The sequence below is a fragment of the Schistocerca cancellata genome, chromosome 9 (genome assembly GCF_023864275.1).
Source record: "Schistocerca cancellata isolate TAMUIC-IGC-003103 chromosome 9, iqSchCanc2.1, whole genome shotgun sequence".
NCBI lineage: Eukaryota > Metazoa > Arthropoda > Insecta > Orthoptera > Acrididae > Schistocerca > Schistocerca cancellata.
In genome coordinates, this window is record NC_064634.1 from 388443258 (window position 1) to 388468366 (window position 25109).

The window sequence follows — 25109 nt, forward strand, 5'->3', positions numbered from 1 at the left end:
TTCCATTATCAAGTAAGAGCTGACTTTTGCACCTTTGCCTTTCCTAAAGCCAAATGATCATCATCTAACTGCTCTTAGATTTTCTTCTCCACGTTCTTCTATATATTATTCCCAACAGCAACATGAATGCATGAGACATTAAAATGACTATGCCCTTGCTGTTTTCAAGACTGTGTGGATGCTATTTTTCCAAAGTCTGATTAATGCTTCCAATCTCATAGATTACTCATACCAAACTGAATAGTCATTTGGTTACTACGCCCCCCCCCCCCCCCTTTCCCGCAATTTTAGAAATTCTGAAGGAATGTTATCTGTACCTTCTGCCACAATCATAAATCATCCAGAGCTCTGTTAAACTTTGACTATAATAGTGGATCCCCCATATCGACTCCCATTTATCCTTCTCTCTCATCATTGGGCAAATCCTCCCCTCATAAGGAACTTCAATGTACACTCTCCACCTATCCACTTTCTCCTCCGCATTTAACAGTGGAATTCCCATTGCACTCTTGATGTTGATGCTCTTGCTTTTAATTCCACCGCAGGATGTTTTAGTTTTTCTGTATGCTGAATCAGTCCTTTCAATGACCATTTCTTTTCAAATTTGTTCACACTTTTTTGGGGTCCCTCAAACTTGGCTTCTCTGCACTTCCTCTTTATTTCAATCTTAAATGACTTATATTGCTGTACTCCTGTCTTTCCTGAATATTTTTGTACTTTCTTCTTTCTAGGGATGTCTGCCCCTTTTCCACTGAACTCTCTACTGCGGTTACATTATCGCAGTACCTATGGCCTCACTGATCTTCAAATGTATTTCAACATTCCACAGTACTAGTGTCTCACTTCTTTCCACATTGATTCTTCCACACAATTCTCTTAAACTTCAGTCTACTCTTCATCATTACTAAATTGTAATCTCACTGTGTATCTGCTCCCAGGGATGCCTTACGATCCGGTATCCTATTTGGGAACCTCTGGCTGCTCATAATGTGAGCCACCAGGAATCTTCCCATGTCTCCAGGTCTCTTGCAAGGATCACTCTATCAATCCTCCTCTTGTGATTTTTCAGCAATATATTCCCTATTACTAACTTAAATTTATTGCACAATTCAATTAGTCTTTTTCCTCTATCATTACCGTTACCAAGCTCATGTTCTCCTGTAGCCCTGTCTTTCATTCCTTCCCCTACAACCGCATTCCTGTGTACCATGACTATTAGATTACCATCTCCCACTAGATAATGAACCACCTATCCAATATCCTGTCATCTTCTGCTTCTGACATCAGCACAGATGCCTGAATTATTGTTGTTGGCATTGGATTTGCTGTCGATTCTGGTGAGAACAACCCTATCACTGAACTGTTCACAGTAGCTCTCTGCCTTCCATCTACACCTACTTATATAATCCTCAAAGCACCATAAGGCAATGGTGTAGAGTACTTTATACCATCAAAAGTAATTTCCTTTCCTGTCCCATTCGCAAATGGAGGGAAGAACAACTGTCTATATGCCGCTGTATGAGTCCTAATTTCTCTTATCTTATCTTCATGGTCCTTAGGCGAAATGAAGGTTGGCACCAGTAGAATCGTACTGCTGTCTACTTTGAATTCTGGTTCTCAAAAATTTTCTCAACAGTGTTCTGCAAAAAGAACATCGTCTTTCCTCCAGGGATTCCCACTTGAGTTCATGAACGATCTCCATAACACTTGTTTGTTGATCAAACCTATCGGTGAAAAATCTATAACCTGCCTCCGAATTGCTACATTTAGAAAAAGCTTTCATTCATTACACCAACTAGAAATTTTGTCTATATCATGTTGTATCTTCCTGCAATCACTCAGTGACACCACCTTCCCATAAAACACTGCATCAGCAAACAGCTGCAGACTGCTGCTCACCCTTTCAGTCCTATTAGTTATGTACATACAGAATGAGAGCGGTTCTATCACACTTCCCTGGCGCATTCCTGATTACACCCTTCTCTCTGATGAACACTGGCAGTTGACGACAACATACTGGGGTCTGTTACTTGGGGTCTTTGAGTCACTCGCACATTTGGGAACCTATTTTGTATGCTCATGCCTTTGTTAACAGTCTTCAGTGGGATACCATGTCGAACACTTTCCAGAAACCAAGGAATATGGCATCTGCCTCTTGTCCATCCATGGTTCGCGAAATATCATGTGAGAAAAGGGAAAGCTGAATTTCACACCAGTGATGCTCTCTTAAAAACGAGCTGATCTGTGGACAGAAGTTTTTCCATCACAAGGAAATTTACTATATTTGAACTGAGAGTATGTTTGAGAACTCTGCTGTAATCCAACATTAAGGTATTAATATGTAGTTCTGTGGGTGTCTTCTTTTACCCTTCAACTATACAGGACTTACCTAAGCTTTTTTTACAGTTGCTTGGGACTTTGCACTGGCAAGAAATTCATGGCAGATGAAAACTAAATAAGGGGCCAATTCAATAGAGTACTCTCCGTAAAATTGAATTGGGATGCCATCCAGACCTCGAGACTTATTTGTTTTCAACTCTTTCAGTTAAATGTAATTTGCCTGCATGTATGGGGCAACACTTCTCACATATATTCTATTTATCTATCCCTTCAGCTGTCCATGTCAGTCTTCTGAGGTACTTCAAGGATATGATTATTAAATGCATTGGCTACCTGGCTACCATTTATTATTTAGCTGATTTCTTTAAAAACAAAATTGTCAGGCTCCTTAAAGGATTCCCTGGTTTCTCTCTTAACTATTAGAGATGGGGGAGGGAGAGAGAGGGGGGAGGGGGGGAGGGAGGGAGGGAGGGAGGGGGAGAGAGAGGAGAGAGAGAGAGAGAGAGAGAAGGGGGGTTATTTCATTACTCGACAAAGAAATAACTGTTCTTCAATCATTAAACCACACTTCATTTTACTGAGTGAGAAGCATATCCACAATATACATAAGGAGTAAGGTAGATTATGAAACATCACTGTATTAAAGGAAAAATATATATTTCAAAGAAAGGATCATATTTACAAGTGAATAAAAATTTCTAGTGTAATGTGTGATCTCTATTAACATCACATTAAACTATATAGACAGAACAACATGGACAGTACAAGTAGATTGTTTCTCTTTTTCTTTGCATATATTGTATAAACAATGCTGCAATATTCGTTGATTAGAACACAAACGTTCACCAAAAATGCTTTCCAAGCACGGTCAATACAATAAGGCAATGTCAATGCAAATGATAATCCTCACGCCTCCACTTCCGCACATAGCAAAGTATTGGTAATTACTGTATAAATGCATCCTATAGTTCACTTTTATTCAGAATAAAAATAATTTTAGATAGCATTCAAATATTTCATTGTATAACATTTTAAATATTAGCATTTCAGGGAAAAATAAACTCCATGGTAACATAAACCATCTTACCACATACCAGACCCATTCATGTGCGCATAAACACACTATTTCTAGTTAGAATAAAGTATTCTATAGCTTTTCTAAAGTTCTGCAAATTGTTTTAAGGCATTAATGATGATCGTTAAAAATTGAGATATTTACAAATCCAGCTTTCAGTACATCTTTTTGCCTAATACATTACAATTTTAAATCTCAATGATATGTATTAAAGAAAAAATGATGAACTACTGCACGTGCATTTCACAGAAAAGTGACCTAATTCTGTTTAATAATTCTTGTAAATATTTCAAAGACTGAGTTGGGAGAGCTTCCCCTCCAAATATTAAATGAATAAAAAAAATCAATCATTTTTTACTTTAGGAAACTGCAGATGTTATTGGAAAGTCATTTATGTACTTGTTACCAGGAGGCATAATGATATACAGTTGTCTGATGACTAAGACAAATTACAGTACAAACACTGTATTTTATAACAGTGTTACCAGTGAACAACGCAATTTGTGTAGCTGACAACCCTCTTTGATGATTCACTGGGTTCCTACACTTCATCTGCCAACAGAACGCTGAAGAGGACTTACTTTTCTGCAAGTATTTTCTAAGAATTAAACAAAAGCTAAAATACGAGAGGATACTCAAAATATACAATGTTTAGTGTCAGCAGCAACCACACAATACATCAAAAATTTAATAAACTTAAAGCACTCAGAAAAAGAAGGAAAATGATAAGGTTAAAACCTTGTGATACTAAAAAAATGAACTCAAAAATAAAGCAGTCACTTCTCTGAAGTAAAGCAGGTACAATCTGAGTAATTTTAGTGTATTTAACACTTCTGATAAACTGGCAGGAACTTACACAACAATGAATTACAAGCTGTATAGGCTTATTCAAGTACTTAATAAAATACATTTATAAAAGACAGCTGTTAACTTTAACAGGCTGTAATTATATACATTTTTACAGGTCACTTATATTTTATAAAGCTTTAAATATTCACATTATTAACAGGTAAAACTTTCCAGTTTCACAGTTCTATTATTTAGAATAACATAGTTAAAATGTTCAACTTTGTTTTGAATAATTTGTTGTATAAATTTAACTTCATATAAACATGGAAATATTAGCACCTACGTGTATTGTCTACTAGTGAAACAGATGTGTGACCCCTCTTTGTTTCTCTGTACCCAGGAAGTCACATAAAGAAGATCTGCTACATTGTTCTTCACACAGGATGTGACCGTTCCAAAAAAAAGGAACTGTGCATTTACAAGAAATTCCATTTTTTTCCTATTGTGGTGGAGTGAGTACTCTCAACAATGTACCACATATCTTGTATCATACATTTACAACATATCAGGCACGAAAAGCTTCCATTTCCTGTTCCATTATTTCACCACAAAAACATAATAAATGCAACTGCCTTCTCTATTTCCTAAGAAATACAACACCTGTTCCCCTCAATTTGCAAGCAAAATTTGAGAGTTTTCTTGACTTCTTACACGTGAGTGAACTGGCTTAAATAAAAGTACCATTAATTTTTACACATACATACAATGAGTTTTATAGACAATGCTTAATAAACAAGAAGTACCTACTCATTATTCAAAAAAATATTCATTGTGGAGCTTAAGAGAAAACAATACAGGCAACATTACTTAATAGTCTAGATAATGTACTGTCTTCACAGACTTCTTGAAGTTATCAAGGGGTATTAGCTCTTTCTGATCTGTTTTCCTTATATATCTTCATAATATTTCAACCCCTTATATTAACACTTTTGCTCTTGTGAAGGGAGTAACAGTATATACAATGGTAAGCAGGTACATTTCAGCTACCTTAATATCACCGGGAAGATCCATTTGTGTGCCAAGTACATTCTGGTACAGAAATAAATTGGGCTTACATAAAACACATACAACAAAACTGTAATCCTAACACTGTGTATTTTATGTGTGATTGTTTTCACACTTCCTTTCCTCATAGTGCATCAAACATCGGTGACATTTGCACTGATTCAGCTTGGCTATTTTGGTTAACATTCCACAGCTTACCCTCCAATCAAATAGGATGACACAATCTATGCAACCAATTTATGATATGCTCCTGACAGCACCATCACACAAACTTATTTTTGAATACTAATCGGCTGAAAATTCATAGAGTGCTTTACAAAGAATTTACAAAAGGAAATTAAAATGTGCATACACTGATAAGTTGCCTCAGCCACCACATCTGTGTGTCAGGAACAAAGGAAAAATACATCTTTTTCAAAAATATTCACAATTTGACAATACAGCTATATCATAGTTTAGGAAATACATAACAAAGTAACACCAAGTTGTTCAATTTTGTTAAGTAGAGTCAGATTGGCCTTCAGTGGTTCCCTGAGACAGTGAAAAACTTTTAAGCTATTTGTAACATTTATTCAGTAAAACACATATTATTAATGTCCCTGCATAAATTTCCATACAGTAAGTACTGCTCCATCTTCCCATTCTGTATTCTTTGTAATGCCCGCATTTCGCACCATAAAGTATAAAATAATGTTAATCCTGCACTTATACTCGTTGGCATGGAACACAAAGAAACAGTTAAGCAATGGAATGAGAGCAAGAAACACACAAACTTAACTTCTCTTTTTTAACGAATATGGCAGTGAAATCCTAATAAACAAATTCTCTTTAGCGTTCAACGTAACTGTCTACAATGAAACAGAATATTCGTTAATACCTTTCAGGTTATTATTGCTTGATTACGACACTGAGATAAGAAACCTATCTCAGTCAAACTATTTACCACATTCCTTGGTGGAAAATTTTGTACATGACTATTGCCTCGTTGAATACTAACATGTACTTTTATCAGATATTTTACCAAACTGCCATATAAAATGATCTAGCAGTGTGACAGCTGTTCCACTGTAAAACTCTCCAGTATAAACTTGCAGAAATTTCTATTTAAAATGTGGTAAGTGGAACAAGAATTACATTCATGACACTACTGTCACTTTTGCATCTTGTAAAAATCCACCTCAGCTTCATGTAATGGATGAAAATCTGGACAGGACATTATATATATTTAGTAAAAATGTAGCCATCAGCAGTACATTAAGGGCTCAGCTTCCCACTAATGAACACAAAAGCAACATTTTAGCGAGTAAACAGACAAGAAAGGTGGACCTGTTTTGGTCATTTTGAATGTAGCAACTATCACATCCAATTTTGTGTGTGCCAAATGGTTTACCAAAGACCGAAACTGTGCATTAAAAGTTGTTCTATCAGTTAAGAGCAAGGCAGAAGGTGACACAGCAACTGCATTGCGAGATTTGTGTTGCAATATACAAACATTTAGCAAATTTTTGTTTCCACAACTTATCTGCTACGACATACCATTCAGTAACGATTAACGTTATCCTCCTTCTTGTTTATTAATTCTTGCTTGAGATTCATCATTCCCAATAAAACTTACAATCTCTCAGTTCTGAGGCAATTAGCCTGTCCATGGTATTATTACTGTTTCCAGTAGTTCAGATGTTCCATCCCATTTATATACATTAACAGTTGTTCGTAGTGTTTTGATACAGTATTAGCAGACTAATTTGCAAATAGTCGTCAGGTCCTCTTATTCTAACATCCAAATTTATACCTTTCCGTTAACTTGTGGTGGTGGTGATGGTGGTGGTGGTGGTGGTGGTGGTGGTGGTGACGGTGGTGGTGGTAGTGTTGGTGACAGTGGTATGGAAGGCAAATGCTGACTTCTTCACAATGAGTTTCTTTACAAGAAACAGTACTTATGGTTTAACAGTTGCACTATCTAGGAACTTGATTTCAAAACATATTAAATAGTCTGTAACTTTGGGGCCCCTAACTACAAAAGTTCCAGTTACGGAAAGTTTATTATTTGTATCCTTGATTTCAATATTTCAAAAATCATTTTATCAACATCCTACATCTAGGAAAGCATCCATAGGAGGCATATGCTCAACAAGATAGAGAATTAAAGTTCTCAACACTTGACCTCATTGTCATAGAATAAATGTTATAACAGTTACAGTTTTTGAAGTTTACACTATACGTTAAAGATAAATAACTTGTATCACTTCTTGAAAATGCGATACTGTGTATAAAACAGCTACTTCATACATACCAAATACAACAACTTCAGATTGATATTCAGTAAAAAACGAATAACAGAAAAAACAATAAAGTGTTGCTGGAAAAAAACCATTTTCTTTGAGTCATAGAAATTGACATTTGAAAAAATCGGAGTGTTTTGTAAATCTGACACGACTCCCATTTTCAGATCAATAACAAACATGTGAAAGGGTGGTAAATACAAGTAGATGGAATGACTGCACAACAAGACAATGATAAGAGTGCTGTACAGATATTCAAAAATCAACTGCATGATTACCATGCAGTACCGAAATTCAAGTTTCCATCACACAGCATACCTTTTTTTCCTTAATCATAGAACACTGCAGAAAATGGAAACTTGTACAACAGAACTGCAAACAAGTCTTTTATATTAACAGGAAAACTAAGTAGGAGTTCACAAATAATGTACTCAACAAATTGTATAAAAACAGTACATAAGCATTGATCCAAGTGTAGGAGACCAATGAAACAGTAGGCACCTTACTGTCATGGAAACTGCCTTTACATATTGACTGACTACTCATAACATGAGCACTAAACTTCACTTACTTCTCTCATTAACAACAACATAATTTACAGTCTCATATCATAATTTACTCATGAAAATACAGTGACTCATTATTAAGCCCAACATTTGAACATTTGTTTGTGATAAAAAAAACTTTTTTGTCCTGTGAAAATTTCATTTCCTTTACAGGATGTCATGATACAAATACTCATAAAACTACAAATACTAATAAAATATATAATTGTGAAAGACGATTGTTAAACAGATCATTACATATAAATTTCTCAGTTGCCAGAACTAAGTTGAGCTGACTCAATCTTGACCAGAAACATGACTACTGTGAGAAAATCTTGAAAGTGGAGATTTAAAGTGCACTGTTTTTACACTAAATCTTGTCAAAAGTCATTAAAAAGGAAGGCATCACAGATGTCAGTTTTATTCGCTACACACTGTAAAAGTGACACTACTGTTAGATGTAATCTTTAAGTATGCAGAAGATACAAGAAGTTACACAGGTTATTCATTTGATGAAGGATGTGCAGATTCTGATCTGCACCACAATGTGTGACATTACGGCAGCAAATAATGAGCAATGTACCACATGCTACATGCGATTAATGTGAGACAATGACTCCAGACATGTCGCACTACTAGTGTCTCCCACAAAAATAGAAAATTGAACTTTGTACACCATCTTTCAATGCAAATGGCTGGCTCTGGCACAGGGAACCATAGGATTTCTCTAAGTAGCAAGCAAATTCACAGAAAAAAAAGTCCACATTAAACACTTCAATGGTTTGAACCAACAGTAACAGCAGTAATTTCATTTCCACCACTGCACTGTGCATGAGCAACTGACACAGTTGTGTTACTACCGTTCAAGAATTCTTCTCTTATTCTAAGAGCCTGGCTCATTTTGGCATCAGGTGCAGCAATAGCCTCTCCCAATGAAACATTGTCCCTTAAGCCAATGAAACTCTCCCTCAGGCAGCCGGGACCAGGAGGAGAGTCCGCTGAAGAGAAATCGGGCACCTTCGAAGTTGGGGATGTTGGAGCATCGAGCAGTGGCCGGAATTCCTCTGTCGCAGCTGCTGTTCCTTGTAAATATGAACTTTCACTTTCTTCCGAACTGTCTGATGTTGTGACACAGGATGCAGGAGCTGGAGGATGTACAATAGTAACCTGCAAAGTACTGCCACTTTGGTGTATCAAAGGGGTGGGTCCTGTTGCAGCAGTATTAGCCAACAGTAAGTCAGCCTCATCGGCAATCTCCACATCATCATCATCTTCAGTTACTGGCACAGCAGCAATAGTTCTTGCAAGGCTTTCACGAGATGCATAAGGAGGTGGAGGACCTTCTCGTGGAGGTGATGCTACCACTTCACTGTAGGGAGGTGGATCCACAGGTCGCCCTACAAACTGAATACCATTGTTAATATTGTATGTTACTAAGAGGGATCCTGGACCAGGTGATGAGACATCAGCTGTAGAATAAGGAGACCGATTCAAGAAGACATCCAAGTCATACAGGGGGACATGATGATGTGGATGTCCTACACCACGGAGAGGAGGAGGTGGGAAACCACCTCCTAGCCTGGACCCCGCGGGGCACCGGGAAAGGAGTGATCGCTTCATATGCACGCGACAGATGGCTATCACCAGAATACTCACGATGAACATGAAAGCTGTTGCACAACCTGTAAACAATCAAAATAAAAGATAAATATCAACAAAATAATCAATGTCTGAAAATATAACTGGATATTTAAACAAATTTACTCACTATTCAGAAGAAGGAAAAAACAAACATAAAGGATATGGAAATGCACAAACTTTTAGAGCCAGTGGTTCCTTCTCCTGGCAGAAATGTTGAAGGAAAAGGGATGAAGGAAAAAGACTGGTGAAGTTTAGGGAATAGGGAATGTTAGAGAAAACTCCCCCACAACACCTGGTCATGGGAGGCTTACCAGTCAGGATGAGAGGGAGAGTCTGATATTGTTGACTAGATTTGAAGACATGAATTTAAAGGTGGAACATATGATAATAAGCAAAATAGAATACTGAAATATCATGATCCAAGACTCAATAAAAAAGGAAACCTACGTACATTATAAATCTTAAGACAGGTAATGGGTGTGGGGGTGGGGAAAAAAGAGAAGCTCATAAAATAGAAGATATAGAACAATAAAAGGGGAGCAGGAAAAAAATAAAACTACAACCACAAAAATTAATGTAAATTTAGATCAGGGGGGTGGCAAGAATGAATCATATGCAGTAAAGCCAATTCCCTTCTGTGGATTTCTGAGAAATTGAAATCAGAAGAGAGTCGAGATGGTACATGTGGTGAAACAGGCACCAAGGTCACAAATGTCATTTTGTAGTGCATGCTCTCAATAGAACACTGTGTGTTTCCCATTCATCCTAACTGATAACTACATGGTAATTATACCAATATAGAAGGCCTAACAGTGTTAACATAACAACTGCTATACAATGAGTTGTTTCACAGGTGGCTCTCCCTTTGATAGTATATGTTTTGCCAGTTACAGGGCTGGTACATGTGATGGCGGGAGGTTGCATCAGACAAGTCTTACAACGTGGACAGTCATGGGGATAGGAGCCATAGGGTACAGAAATGTGTGCTGGAGGAGCATAGGGTCTGACCAGAATACTGCAGCCGGAGATTGAAAAGCAGTACTTGGATTGGATGTGGTGGCCCATGAAGTCTGCTTTTGAATATGCTGGTGGGATAATTACGTCCAGTGAAGGATGAGGTGAGGATGGTGATGTATTGCTCTGAAGCCTGCACCTGAACAAACATGTTTGTCTCAAATGCAAAGGCTCTAAGGGAGGGAACATTTGACATGGAAAGGACCACAACTGACAAAATGTAAATACTGCTGTTTGTTGTAGATTTAATGTGAAGAGAAGTGGTAGTTGACCTTCATCAGAATGAGGTTTACATCAAGGAAAGCAGCATGGGCTTTGGAATAGGATGGTCTCTGTGGTTACAGAATTTATTTTCAGTAACTATTCCTTTTCTTCAATACCCTTTTATTTTTCTGTATCTTCTACTTTCTGACCCGTCTAGTTTTCCTCATCCCAACTCCAAATCCCACCCTCCTTACCTATCTAACATGCATAATAGACTCAGCTTTCTGCTCTTACTGATTCATGCATAATGTTTTTTCAGTAATCTCTGTCTGGCTTATTACCCTGTCTTCCACCTTTAAGCTTTCTGGTTTTCAAATCTCATCCCATGCAGGCACTAACAGTCAGTCTTTGCTTCTCATCCTACTTAATAAGTCTCCCTTGACCCAGTGTTCTGCATCACTCTTCCATAACTCTCCCCATTTCCTAAACCTTGCCAGTTTTTTTCCTTCATCCCTCTTCCTTTCCCTTTATCCCTTCTGCCAGAAGGAGGAGGCATTTCCACATCCTTTAAATGTGTTTTCTCCTGCTGCCGCTTGGTGAATAGATTTTATTAATCTATCCAGTTACATTATATTTTTAAAACAAAAGATAAGTAACAGTTTATTTGGATTGAAAAATTTTCTTTAAAAATTAATATTTAAAATCAGTTTCTATTTAACCTAGCTGTACAGTAAATATCGGGAGAATATTAAGACAACACTTCACCAAGACAACACTTCATCAATGTGTCCGCCCTCCCCAACACAAAGGAAAGTCAGCATACAAAGTTTACAACTGATCTATTTTTCAGTAACTATGACATGTGCATTTCTCTGTATATGCTAAACTGGTCACTTCAGTATGAAGTTCTGTCATTTATGTACTCCAAGGAAATGAAAAATGCCCCTGAACAGGATGTATACGCATACAAGAAAAAAAACTATCAGATTTTCCTTGGATTTGCTTGTTAAAAATATACTTCTCAGTGCGTTAAAATACACTTTTTACTGGGTGAAAATACACTTTTTACTGGGTGAAAATACACTTTTTACTGGGTGAAAATACAATTTCACTGGGTGAAAATACACCGTCCCCCTAGTGAAAATACATATTTTCCATGTTAAGTGACACTATACTTTCCCTTGCAGCTGTAAGACTTAGCAATCCTTTGAATGGTGAAGGTTTATACGCAGACATGGGATTTCATGGCAGTTTAGGAAATTAAACCAAGCAAAAAACAATGTGTTTTGAACAGATCTTTGATGCATGGCAACATTTACACTGCATATTTCTGTACTTTGAAACTATAAACACAAATTCCACCAAATACAGCACGATAGCTTCTAAAGCACAGAGTTTGAGATCGCAATGCGCTTTTATCGCTCAATGATAGCTCATTTATGTGCTCTTGCTATCCAAATACAGCAGATATTCAGAGCATGGGATACATGATGTAGTCAGCCAATAGCAACATCACTGTTAAGTAGTGCGAACACACAAAATGGAAAAGTTGATGGTTTAGATTAATATATATACAGTATAGCTACAAGAAAAGCTAGGCTGTCACATATAATATTGGTCATAAAAAATTTTTTTGCTGCTCCCCTCCTCCCCTGAGGGTTTGGTTAGGTAATATCCTAAGAGTGAAGCTTCAGTTGCAGCAGCTAAATATTTCTGACAAGCACGATTATAAATTTCACTGTTGTGCATCTAACATTTCATGGATTACCTGGCTGAATACATGTTCCCTTGAGCATTTCAACCCTTCCATCAAAAAGCCTGTCACGTGGAAAATAGCCCAAGAACTCACTTCACACATTTTTGGAAGGAACTACTGATGGCCTCGGGAGAGCCAGTCTTGACTAAAACTCTACCATCTGGTGAGCACGATGTATGAGACAGGCGAAATACACTCAGACTTCAAGAAGAATATAATAATTCCAATCCCAAAGAAAGCAGGTGTTGACAGATGTGAAAATTACCGAACTATCAGTTTAATAAGTCACAGCTGCAAAATACTAACGCGAATTCTTTACAGACGAATGGAAAAACTGGTAGAAGCCGACCTCGGGGAAGATCAGTTTGGATTCCGTAGAAATGTTGGAACACGTGAGGCAATACTGACCTTACGGCTTATCTTAGAAGAAAGATTAAGAAAAGGCAAACCTACGTTTCTAGCATTTGTAGACTTAGAGAAAGCTTTTGACAATGTTAACTGGAATACTCTCTTTCAAATTCTGAAGGTGGCAGGGGTAAAATACAGGGAGCGAAAGGCTATTTACAGTTTGTACAGAAACCAGATGGCAGTTATAAGAGTCGAGGGGCATGAAAGGGAAGCAGTGGTTGGGAAAGGAGTAAGACAGGGTTGTAGCCTCTCCCCGATGTTATTCAATCTGTATTTAGCAAGCAGTAAAGGAAACAAAAGAAAAATTCGGAGTAGGTATTAAAATTCATGGAGAAGAAGTAAAAACTTTGAGGTTCGCCGATGACATTGTAATTCTGTCAGAGACAGCAAAGGACTTGGAAGAGCAGTTGAACGGAATGGATGGTGTCTTGAAGGGAGGATATAAGATGAACATCAACAAAAGCAAAACGAGGATAATGGAATGTAGTCAAATTAAGTCGGGTGATGCTGAGGGAATTAGATTAGGAAATGAGACACTTAAAGTAGTAAAGGAGTTTTGCTATTTAGGGAGTAAAATAACCGATGATGGTCGAAGTAGAGAGGATATAAAATGTAGACTGGCAATGGCAAGGAAAGCGTTTCTCAAGAAGAGGAATTTGTTAACATAAGAGTATAGATTTAAGTGTCAGGAAGTCGTTTCTGAAAGTATTTGTATGGAGTGTAGCCATGTATGGAAGTGAAACATGGACGATAACTAGTTTGGACAAGAAGAGAATAGAAGCTTTTGAAATGTGGTGCTACAGAAGAATGCTGAAGATAAGGTGGGTAGATCACGTAACTAATGAGGAGGTATTGAATAGGATTGGGGAGAAGAGAAGTTTGTCGCACAACTTGACTAGAAGAAGGGATCGGTTGGTAGGACATGTTTTGAGGCATCAAGGGATCACAAATTTAGCATTGGAGGGCAGTGTGGAGGGTAAAAATCGTAGAGGGAGACCAAGAGATGAATACACTAAGCAGATTCAGAAGGATGTAGGTTGCAGTAGATACTGGGAGATGAAGAAGCTTGCACAGGATAGAGTAGCATGGAGAGCTGCATCAAACCAGTCTCCGGACTGAAGACCACAACAACAACAATTATACTTTTATCATCAATATTGTATAATTTGTAATCAATGACAGAACTAAAATATGAAAAATTAACTCTGAAGCTTAAGTCTTTTTTTTTTTTTTTTTTTTTAGCGTGTGTTACCTGTTACGATATATCAAACACAAATGTGTCAGTGTAATTTTAAATAATGGCATAAATGGCTGGTCTCCTGGGCCCAAAATTATTCTAAGTTACCAGTCCTCAGTGTTAACTTTTGAATGAGAGTCTAATGCTCTGTGATTTACAATATTCATCACACATTCTTACACATAATTCATCTTGCAAAAAAGAAAATTTACTTGCAAAGTAAAGCTTCTCAAACCACCATTCACAAGATCTTCCTATGACCTGTTAGAAATGTAAACAGTTGTGACATCACGCACATCGATTCGAGGCCCACAATCTTGGGGGGCCTGCATCAAAAGCAGTTTGTTGTTATGACGTATTGCATAGTCTTTTGACACTCTTTGGTGTTGGCAGACACTTGTGTGCGCACTGTGTTTTGTTGTTGCAAATGGCACATTTTCTTTGCAACTAAAGTTTTATTTCAGAGTTATTTTCTCGTTTATATTTTATTGGTGCAGCATTTTTCAGCAGTACCGGGCTAAAGTAAAATTCTTTGTTAGAGTATCAGCCAAAATTACAAAAAATTAAATGAAAACTAAAACAATTCCCAGGTTCTTACACGATTTCTCCAGGATGAAAAAAGTCTCAGTGTTTCCCAGATTTCCCAGTTGTCTTGGGACATATACACCCTGTTGAAGTGTTGTGCTATTCACATCTGCCAATAAACAATCCCACTTTTTTTTTTTAATTACAAACTTCCAAGTGCACTCCAAAAATCCCATGCAGCAGGTACACAGCATATATTGGACTGGCCTGAATATAAGCTGCATCTAATTAAACATTGCACCCAAAAACCCTCATTTTTAAGAGGGGAAAGGGAGAGAGTAATATCAGAGGAAAGCAGTAGAGAAAAATTTCTCACATTACCCATTTACAAAAACTGTTCAATATATTGTCACTCTTTAATCATATTCCCTTATGATCTGATGTAGATAAATCATACCAGCCTTCCAGTCCAGTCTACCCTGACATTACTGTTAACTACCAGTATTGTTACATCACTATCAGTATTTTCATCATATTTCTCCCAAAACAGGTTGTCCTTCCTATTAACCAGGGGCACAGGACACACAGCACTTCACTTCATGAACCGTTTAATTATAGAATCTGGTGATATTGTGCACCATGAAGAGAAAACACTGTCATAAATAAGGCTTAATTTTGGCAGATGGACGAATGCCTCACACTCTTCTAAAAGGCGGCCAGACCTGCTCCACATGGGGACTCCCGGCCAATGATGCCAAATGCTCATTTCCACTTTTTCTAAAAGTCAACGAACAGTTTTTTTGGAAACAGTTTTTAAATGGCTTATATGCTATGGCATCAAGGGCCTTCAGTTATGAAGTCTCACCTCCAAGTATATGCAGCACCTTTATTATTTATGTCAAGTGCGTAGTGACCTTTACACACATCCAACACTAGCTTAGCTCTCTTACCGAGAAGTACACCAGACCAAAATTAATTCTGTTGTCTTTTTCTTGGCAACAAATCACAAATGCTTAGAGGAAATTTTCTTTGGACAAAGTTCTATGCTTCAGCAAGTGCTAATATCACAGTCAGTATTTGTTGTTTTGAGTTGTTCTTAATGACTTACTTTCTATCGCTTTACAGTCCACTTATTGGTGAAGATTAAATTTTACTCCTTAATTAAAGGAAAACTCTGCCTATCCTACTGTGCAGAGTAAGAGAACTGTGGGCCCGACAATAGTCAATACACAAATGTAACATCAATTAAAGATGATAACCATTCATTTGACTATTGTATTTTCAGTGAACAAGCTGACAGCATATGAGGACACTCAGAACATAGTTTCTATCCAAGTGTTTCCCAGTCGAGCCTACAAATGATGTTTTAAGTCACGGACATATGAATTATTCAACAATCTTTCAGAGTTCTGTATTAACCACAAGCTATCCACCACTGGAAATCTTTTGTTTTTTATATTTACAGGACAGTTAGGTACTATTATATTCTGTGATTTCACTGAAAATAAATTATGCTTAATAACATGCATATCGATTCAGAGGCCGAATCACAACAACAATGATTAATTTTCAAACACTAGCAATACTACTGCTCCAGTCTGAACTAAGAAACAAGCTCTACAGGTGAAGTTTCTATGATGTGCAAATATATCAACATTCCCGAGGTAACACAAATAAGCTGTACCTAATATTTTGCAGGTGAATATTTACAGAAAAAGTGTGACTTATATTTAGGAATGTACGGTACTATAAACATAACAATTTACTACTCACCAATGACTGTGTATATAGTAGGAACATACGGTACTATAAACATAACAATTTACTACTCACCAATGACTGTGTATATAGTAGTTTGGAGGAAACCCATGTCATTGAATCTCATTTCATCATACATTGATGGATCATGGTCCATAACTGAAAAAGAATGAATAAAAAAACTTTGCAACAAATATAATCAAACAGATACAATGCATGAAATATGAAATGGAATGAATTCACATATTTACAATAAATGTCCCTGAATTAAAAAAAGTCTTTCATTATATGTGAATAAAATAAAGAAGGAAAATAAGAGCTTTGAATTACACCCATAAAGAAAAAAAAAGTACAATAACGGCATGGATGACTAACTCTGAGAATAGGTTTTGTTCTTTACAACTAAACTTTGTTTTCTGCCCCCTTTAATATCGCTGATAATAGTGGCAGCAGAGGTGTGGAGGAGGGGTTAACACTGACATTCTGGACGATCTGTAAATGAGATTCTGGCATTACATAACTCATGAAGCTGCAGTAACACACATGCAGTAGCGAGTGCAATAATTAACTGAAATTTAAAGCATGGCTGCTACACTGAATAATTATATTAAAAGAAACACCTAGCATAGAGTTTCCAGATAATGATTGTATGGCCAAGTGCAAATGTGTAACAGCAGCCACTAACAGTTACTCTCATGAAATCACAACATAAAGCTGACTGGTCACTGGCATTCCTTCAAGTTTTCATTTGATTTTTTAGTGTGTGAGACTCTAGGTGATTTGGTTAAAAATATAAATGGTTTCTTTCGAGTTGCATTTATGGTAATGACAACCATAGCTCACTTATTAGAAAAGAATTCACAGTCTTGATGGAAAGATTTAGAAGTGTCTCATCAACTGAGATGCTATTTAAAGGGACCAAACTTGCACATTGTTAAAGTTGTCATTAATTTCGTGCTTAAGTTGTAAAGAACAAAATCAAATGTTGTCCTGAACTGCTTGTAAACAAGTAAGCTTGCATTGAGATGAAGGAATTGTATTCTGTTTTGTGTTAGCTAATAAGTATATTTTAATACTGCTCTTCCAAGGCAATTGTGCAGTTTGCAGAACAGGTTGGCAAGCTGAGTCAAAACTTCCAACATACATTAAACTACAGCTGCCAACCGGTGTATATCACATGAGAGACGTCCTCTTGAACAATCACCAAGCCATAATGCTTAGATGATGGGAAAATGGCCTTGTTAATAATGTGTTAGACTAATGTTGTTTTAACCTTGTAATAATGAAACAGTGCACCTATTTCACATTTCCATGTGGAAAAAGTATGTAAATGCTACTTTCCAGGTCATTAAAAAAAGAGTTCTTCGTATGATATAAAGAAGAAAATGAGTATAAGGAGAGCAATGACACAAGCATTCAATGATCTGGTAAGTAACATGTTGTCAACCAATCTGAGTAAAAACCCTAAATGGTTTAGGTCTTATGTAAAATCAGTAAGCAATTTGAAATCCTCTATTCATTCACTCAGAGACCATACTGGCACCAAAACGGAAGATAACAGAGAGAAGGCCAAGACATTGAATTTGGTCTTCCAAAAAGATTTCACCACAGAAGATAGTAACACAGTTCTCCTTTCAACCATCGCACAAATGTCAAAATGGAAGATACTGAGATAACCGATCATGGAATAGAAAGGCAACTACAAGTGATTAGTAGTGGAAAGGCATCAGGACCAGATGAGATAAGTCAAGAATGATCATCTGAAAGAACTTGGTCCCCTTGTAGCAGCAATTTATTGTAGATCCTGCAGCAATGAAGGGTACCTAATGACTGGAGAAAAGCACAGGTCATTCCCATTTTCAAGAAGGGCCGTAGGACAAATGCACACAACTATGGACCTGTATGTTGACATCAGTCTGTTGTATAATTAGGGAACATTTTTCATGCTCAAGAATTATACCTTTTGGAGAACTAAAATCTCCTCCATAAAAGTCAATATAGATTCCACAAACAAAGATATTGCAAAACTCAACTTAGTCTGTTCCTCCAGGAGGTCCATAGCATTGTAGACAACGTCCCGTACTGCTCGTTAGTGCAAAAAATACAAACTTATCTAATATCGTACTGCATTTGTGACTGAATTCATGACTTCCTTACGGACAAAACTCGACAAGTCACTCTTAGGAGTGACAGACGTAAAGGAAATTTTCAGAGTACATCAAGGAAGTGCAATAGGACCATCACTGTTTACAATGTATATCAATGATCTAGTAGAAAGCAACAGATGCTCTTTAAGACTGTTCGCAGATGATGTGGTTGTTTATAACAAAGTAGCAATAGTTGAAGACAGAATCAATTTACAGAATGACCTGCAGAGGGCTGATGATTGGTTCAGGCTCTGGTACTTTACCCATAATGTAAATAAATGTAACATATTGAGCATACACAGGAAAAGAATGCCACTACTGTACAATGACCCTATTGATAGTAAACTGCTGGAAACAGTATCTACCACAAAATATTTAGGAGTAATTATCCACAGTAAAGCAAATAGTACGAAAAGCAGATGCCAGACAGATTCCCTGGCAGAATCTTAAGAAAATGTAACTCATTCTCAAGCGAAGTGGTGTACTGGGTGCTTTTTCGACAGATCCATGAGTATTGTTCATTTCATCTATCTGGGATTGTTACCAGGCATGACAGAAAGGAGGGTGTGGGCGTGGAAGGGGAGGGTAGGGGAGAGGGGAAGAGGGGAGGGAGGGAGAGGGGGAGAGAGGGAGAGGGGAGGGAGGGAGGGAGGGAGGGAGGGAGGGAGGGAGAGGGGGGGAGAGAGAGGGGGGTCCAAGATCCAACAAACAGCGGCATGTTTCATCACAGAATAATTTATTTAGTGGGAAAGCGTCACAGAGATGTGTAACAAACTGCATTGGCAGATGTTACAAGAGAGGCATTGTCCATCACAGAGGCTTACTACAGCAATTTCAGAAAAGCACTTTCCGCGAAGAGTTGGACAAAATTTTACTTCCTCTCTCATACATCTCACGTGGTGACCACGAAATTAGAGTCTTATATGGTGGCTTGGCATCAATCATTCTTCCCACACACTGTTCATGAGTGTTCATTAGTGGTACCAGAAGTACCATCCGCCACATACCATTATGTGACTTGCAGTGTCTGATGTAGTTGTAGATGAGTTAGAGTTGTTATCTAATATTTCCGAAGAATGTAAATAAAATCTCAGTGTGCATAGAATACAAATCTTAAAATCAATGCCAAAACAAAGGGAATGCTGATACATGATGCATCTGTTCAGTTAATTATTAAATTAATAAGAAGGAAAGATTATCATTAAAAATATAAGAGAGTGCTCACAGCAGTTCTACAAATCACTGCAATGAAAAACACTCTGTCTGTGACAAAATCAAAGTTTTTAAATAAACACACAAAAAATGAAAACAAACTGAAGTTATAGTTTGTCTGATGAGTAATTACCTATGGCAGTTATGTGAACTAAGCTTTTAAGCAGCAAAGAGAGGGAGAAAGTTACATGTTATGTATGACAGATATAGTCCACACATGGAATGTATCAGAATTACTATCTTTTGCAGGCTCACTACTTGTTACATAATTAAAACCTTCAGATATTGGCCACGTTGAAGAATACCGGACCTACAAGGAAAGCAGCCATTTATGCCTTTATTTAAAGCTTTACTGGAGCATATGTAATTGATGCAACTTCAAGAGAAATACATACTAAAAACAAACCAAGCTTCAAGATTTATTTTTCATATTTAGTTTAGTTCTTTGATAGATTACAAATTTTAAAATAATGATGGCAGAAAGCATAATTATCCTTCTGAAGAAGTAGTACAATATGAGTTATTGGGCAATTTCTTCTCTCAAGCAACCAAAACTTCTTGCTCACTCCACAAACATGATGTATTTGTAGCAGAATTATAGCAAACTGTGAAACCTAATGGATACATGTGCAAAATTATATCAATGCAATCATATTGCCTCAGCAATTCATTGCAGCAGCTGTACGTTTTCTAATGTTTCTTTCAAAATAATTCCAGAAATTGATGACAGAAGGCAGCACCAGTGAAGGAACAGCAGCAAAATGTCCATATACGAGGTGCGACAATAAAGTAATGAGACTGATGTGGGAAAAAAAATGTTGCTTACCGTTTTAGTCAAGTTTAGTGTTGTCTCCTTCAGTAGTTCCCTTCTGATTGCACACACTTCTTCCAGCACTTCTGCCATTGATGGTAACATTACTGGAACTCATCTTATGTAATATCCTCCAAGACCCTCCTCACAGCTTTTTGGACATCTTGTGTTGTTTGAAAATGGTGTCCCTTGTGCGCCGTTTTGACTCTTGGAAATGGAAAAAAGTCACACGGAGCGATATCTGGTGAATAAGGTGGCTGTGGCAGTACTGAAATTTGTTTTGCTGTTAAAAATTGCTGTACTGACAGAGCAGTATGGGATGGTGCATTATCATGATGCAGACTCCAATTATCAGCAATTTTGGCACAGACACGAAGAACTCTTTTACAAAGTCTTTCTAAAATTCCTTTGTAGTAATATTGGTTACCTGTTTGTCCAGGAGACACCCAACAATTCCCTTGGAATCAAAGAAGTACCCTAACATGCATTTCACTTTTGACTTTGACATGTGAGCTTTTTTTGGTCTGGGTGTTCCCTTTGAGCACCATAGCGAACTTTGGCGTTTTGCCTCTGGATCATACTGAAAAAACCAACTTTCAATACCAGTGATAACACAGCTCAACAATTCTGGACTGATATCCGTTTGCTCGAACATATCGGCTGCCACATTTTTCCGCATTTCTCGGTGTTGTGGTGTGAGATTTTTGGGGATCATTTTTGCATAAATCTTTCTCATACCAAGATCTTCAGTTATTATAAGAGGAAACATTTCTCTATTGATGTTCACTTCTTCTGCAATCATTTTCATGGATAATCTTCGATCAGATCGTACAAGTTCACGCATCCTGGACAAACTGACATCTGTCCATGAGGTTGATGGTCGTCCACTGCGGTCTTCATCTTCAACATTTGTTCTGCCTTCATTAAACATTTTATGCCAACGAAAAACTTGAGCTCTTGGCATAACCTCCTCTCCAAAAGCCTTCTGAAGCTTACCGTAAGTTGTCATCATGTTTTCACCCAATTTAACGCAAAAAGAAATGGCATACCATTGCGCAATATTATGCGGTTCCATTCCTGTGATGTGAAACACAAACACGTGACAACTTATTACAGCACAACTCACGACGAACAGTTGCATCGATGTGCCGCTTGGACTAGATGCAGCTTATAGACCAAGGTCAAAGATATTGTGCCTACGCAAGCCTGTAGGGTTGCCACATCTTGCAAAGAAAATCAGTCTCATTATTTTACTGTCGCACCTCGTATTGTTCTCACATGCAATGAGTCCAGTTTCCGATGACAGATAGCTGACACATGTTTTCTTTCCCACGCACAGTTGATGTCAGACTCAGGTTGACATGGTAGTGTTCGTATTCCTTCAATTCATTACCCTTAGCAGACTCAGGTTGACAGAAACATTTTGCTACTCACATGCCTTCTTTGCCAAGAGTAGTACATGCTGACTCTATATTTCTGTATTCCTCCAATTCCAGTGGCCCACAAATTTTCACTTTTTTTTATTTTTTACAGAAACAAAAGTAGCCATCCTTCAAAGATTTAGATGCACTGAACATCAATATCGAGGTTAAAATTCTCTCCTAGCTCAGGGTTACAAGTAAATAAGGTGTTTACATCTCACAGTCACTTATGGAAGAGCTAGGCATTTGAAAAATTTCCTCTGTCATTAATTGAGTAAGGTGGGAATTCCCAGTACAATTAGGCAATATTGCTTTACACTATGACTCATGTGCGCAATATCCAGTCACGTGATCATTGTAGAATGTAGAAACTAGACGTGATTCCGATGTAATTTGTCACAGCTGCATGCTCTTTTGCTGTGTTAGTTCACTTGTTACTGAAACAAGTGTCATGTCAGTTGGCAGTAACGTGTGTGAAGTGAACTGTTGAATCTGAAGAATTGTGTTATTGTGGGCATGTACGCTTTCACAAAAAAAGAACCTGTACGTGCAATAATGAACCTGGTAACTTTTGTAACATTTGTGCAGATGTTACTTGTGGTTCAAGAAGGTGACAACTGACTAAAGCAGTAAAACAAGCATATGCCTTGTATTTCAGTTGTCGAGTTGGAGTTGGGTTGGATTGTTTGAGGGAAGAGACCAAATTGCAAGGTCATCGGTCTCATTAGATTAGGGAAGGACGGGGAAGGAAGTTGCCCATGCCCTTTCAAAGGAACCATCCCCGCATTTGCCAGGAGCGATTTAGGGAAATCATGGAAAACCTAAATCAGGACAGCCGGACGCGGGATTGAACTGTCGTCCTCCCGAATGTGAGACCAGTGTGCTAACTACTGCACCACCTCGCTAGGTGTTGAGATGGAGACTCAAGATAAACTGTGGGTTCCATACATGTGTTGCACCTTGTGTTTGTCTACAATGAATGCTCGGATGCATGGTAGAAGTGTCACCACGAAGTTTGGTGTGCATGCTGTTTGGCATAAATCCATAAATCGGGCATCGAATTGCTATTTTTGTAAGGTACCTCCCTTGAGGAAAGGAGTCAATACCAAGAGGAAGAGGAATATTCAATACCCTGATATCTGCCATTCACTCTGTGGTTCATGGTGAAGGACTGCCAGTTACTGCTTTCTCACTGTGTACCAGAATGATGGTGCTGAACTGACACATACAGCAATCATTCATCAGTGACACTGACCCTACATTTACACCAGCATCGTCATCTGGAAAACAACACAATATTCGCAGAGTGGACTCAGCGATCTGATTAGCGATTTAGATCTTCCAAAGTGTAAAGCAGAACTCTGGGCCTCATGACTTCAGCAGTGGAATCTCCTCGCTGACACAGTACAAGTGTCTGTGTTTCAAAATGTGAGAAAAAACTAGAGTGTCATTTGAGTACTGAAGGTGGCATTACATTCTGCAGTGACATTTACGGTTTGTTGGAAGACCAGAAGATTACATACAAACTAGACACACGGAAAATCTTTATTAATGGTTCAAAAAGTGCTCGGAGGCAGTACTGTTTTACAACAGCAATGGAAGTGCATCCATTCCTCTGATTAAACTGCCTTAGCTTGAGAAAGTTTTACCACATTGAAACCCATTGTAAACTGTGTTAGTTACAATAAGCATGAATGGCTGGCATGTGGAAATGTATGTCACTGCGATGCTCTTGGGTTGGCAAGTGGGTTACAGTGTTGCTACCTGTGAAAGAGACAGTCGCGCAAGAGAAAAACAAAACACATAGAGGGAATGGTTTCCACGAACAGCTCTGGTGACTGGGTCAAAAAATATTGCCGAAGGACCTCTAGTGAATCCAAACAAAATTGTTCTCTCATTGTTGTACATTTATCTGAAGCTCATGATTGCATCTGTTAAGGTGGTGCACAGGAATGAAGCAGCATTTCAGTATCTGTGTAAGAAATTTCTATGAATCAACATACAGATGATCACAAAGGGAATATTCCTTGATCCACAGATACGCCAGCTTTTGGGGGGCATACACTTTGAATCCATTATAACCACAAATAAGCAGCATAGCACTGTTTTCATACCATCACAACACTGTTAGTAGGAAATAGGAGAGCAAAAAGTTACAGAAACCTTGTGGACGAAATCATTCATGCTTATAAGGCCACTGATTGCAACATAATCTTGAAGGTGCACTTCCTTTACTCACACCTCAGCGTGTTCTCAGAGAAATGTAGCCATTCGTTATGAGCACTGTAACTGGTTCCACCAGAATACTTCTTCCCAGGAGCAGCGGTACACAGGGTGGTGGACTTCTGCTATGTTGGCTGATTTCTGTTGGATCCTACAGAGATATGCTGGTGAATAAACTGGTAAGTTCAATTAATTTAGATGTTGGGGAATAGGAGACTCTTATGCGATTTGTTGTTGTTGCATACAAAACTGTAGACTGTGTGATTTGTTGGTGTTGTGCACAAAACTGTAGACTGCGATTTGAATTCCTTCAAATACTACTGAGTAGCAACATTTTTGTGCCAAAGCACGGGTGTATATGAAGATATTAAATGCTACTACACATTCAAGAGGAATCAACATCGGTGGAGATGATTTTGAGCAACTTAAATCTCAAAATATGGTCATGCCACGCCACGTTCAGCACACACAGGTAAGTCGCATCATTGCTGTATTAAACTCAAAAGGATATTACTGATTATTTCTGTTTGTATACATGTCACTTGGTGCATACTTTCTGGTGGCAGAGCAATATTGTTTATTTCGCATAATATTTACATTGTACAAAGGGGACTGCTAAAGAATTAGTACACTGCAGCACCATGCGTTAGCAAGAA

General features: G+C 37.8%; 1 protein-coding gene across 1 annotated transcript in view; it reads right to left on the bottom strand.

The window, feature by feature from the left end:
* Positions 1–2943: 2943 nt before the first annotated feature.
* Positions 2944–25109, bottom strand: part of LOC126101020 (uncharacterized) — a 92268-nt gene continuing 70102 nt past the window's right edge. Inside the window, exons 6-7 of the mRNA XM_049911687.1 lie at positions 16715–16798; positions 2944–9778 (exon numbers count right to left, since the gene is read on the bottom strand). Of these exons, the coding sequence (XP_049767644.1) occupies positions 8871–9778; positions 16715–16798 (992 nt within the window). The 3' untranslated portion in view covers positions 2944–8870. The remainder of the gene's footprint in view (positions 9779–16714; positions 16799–25109) is intronic.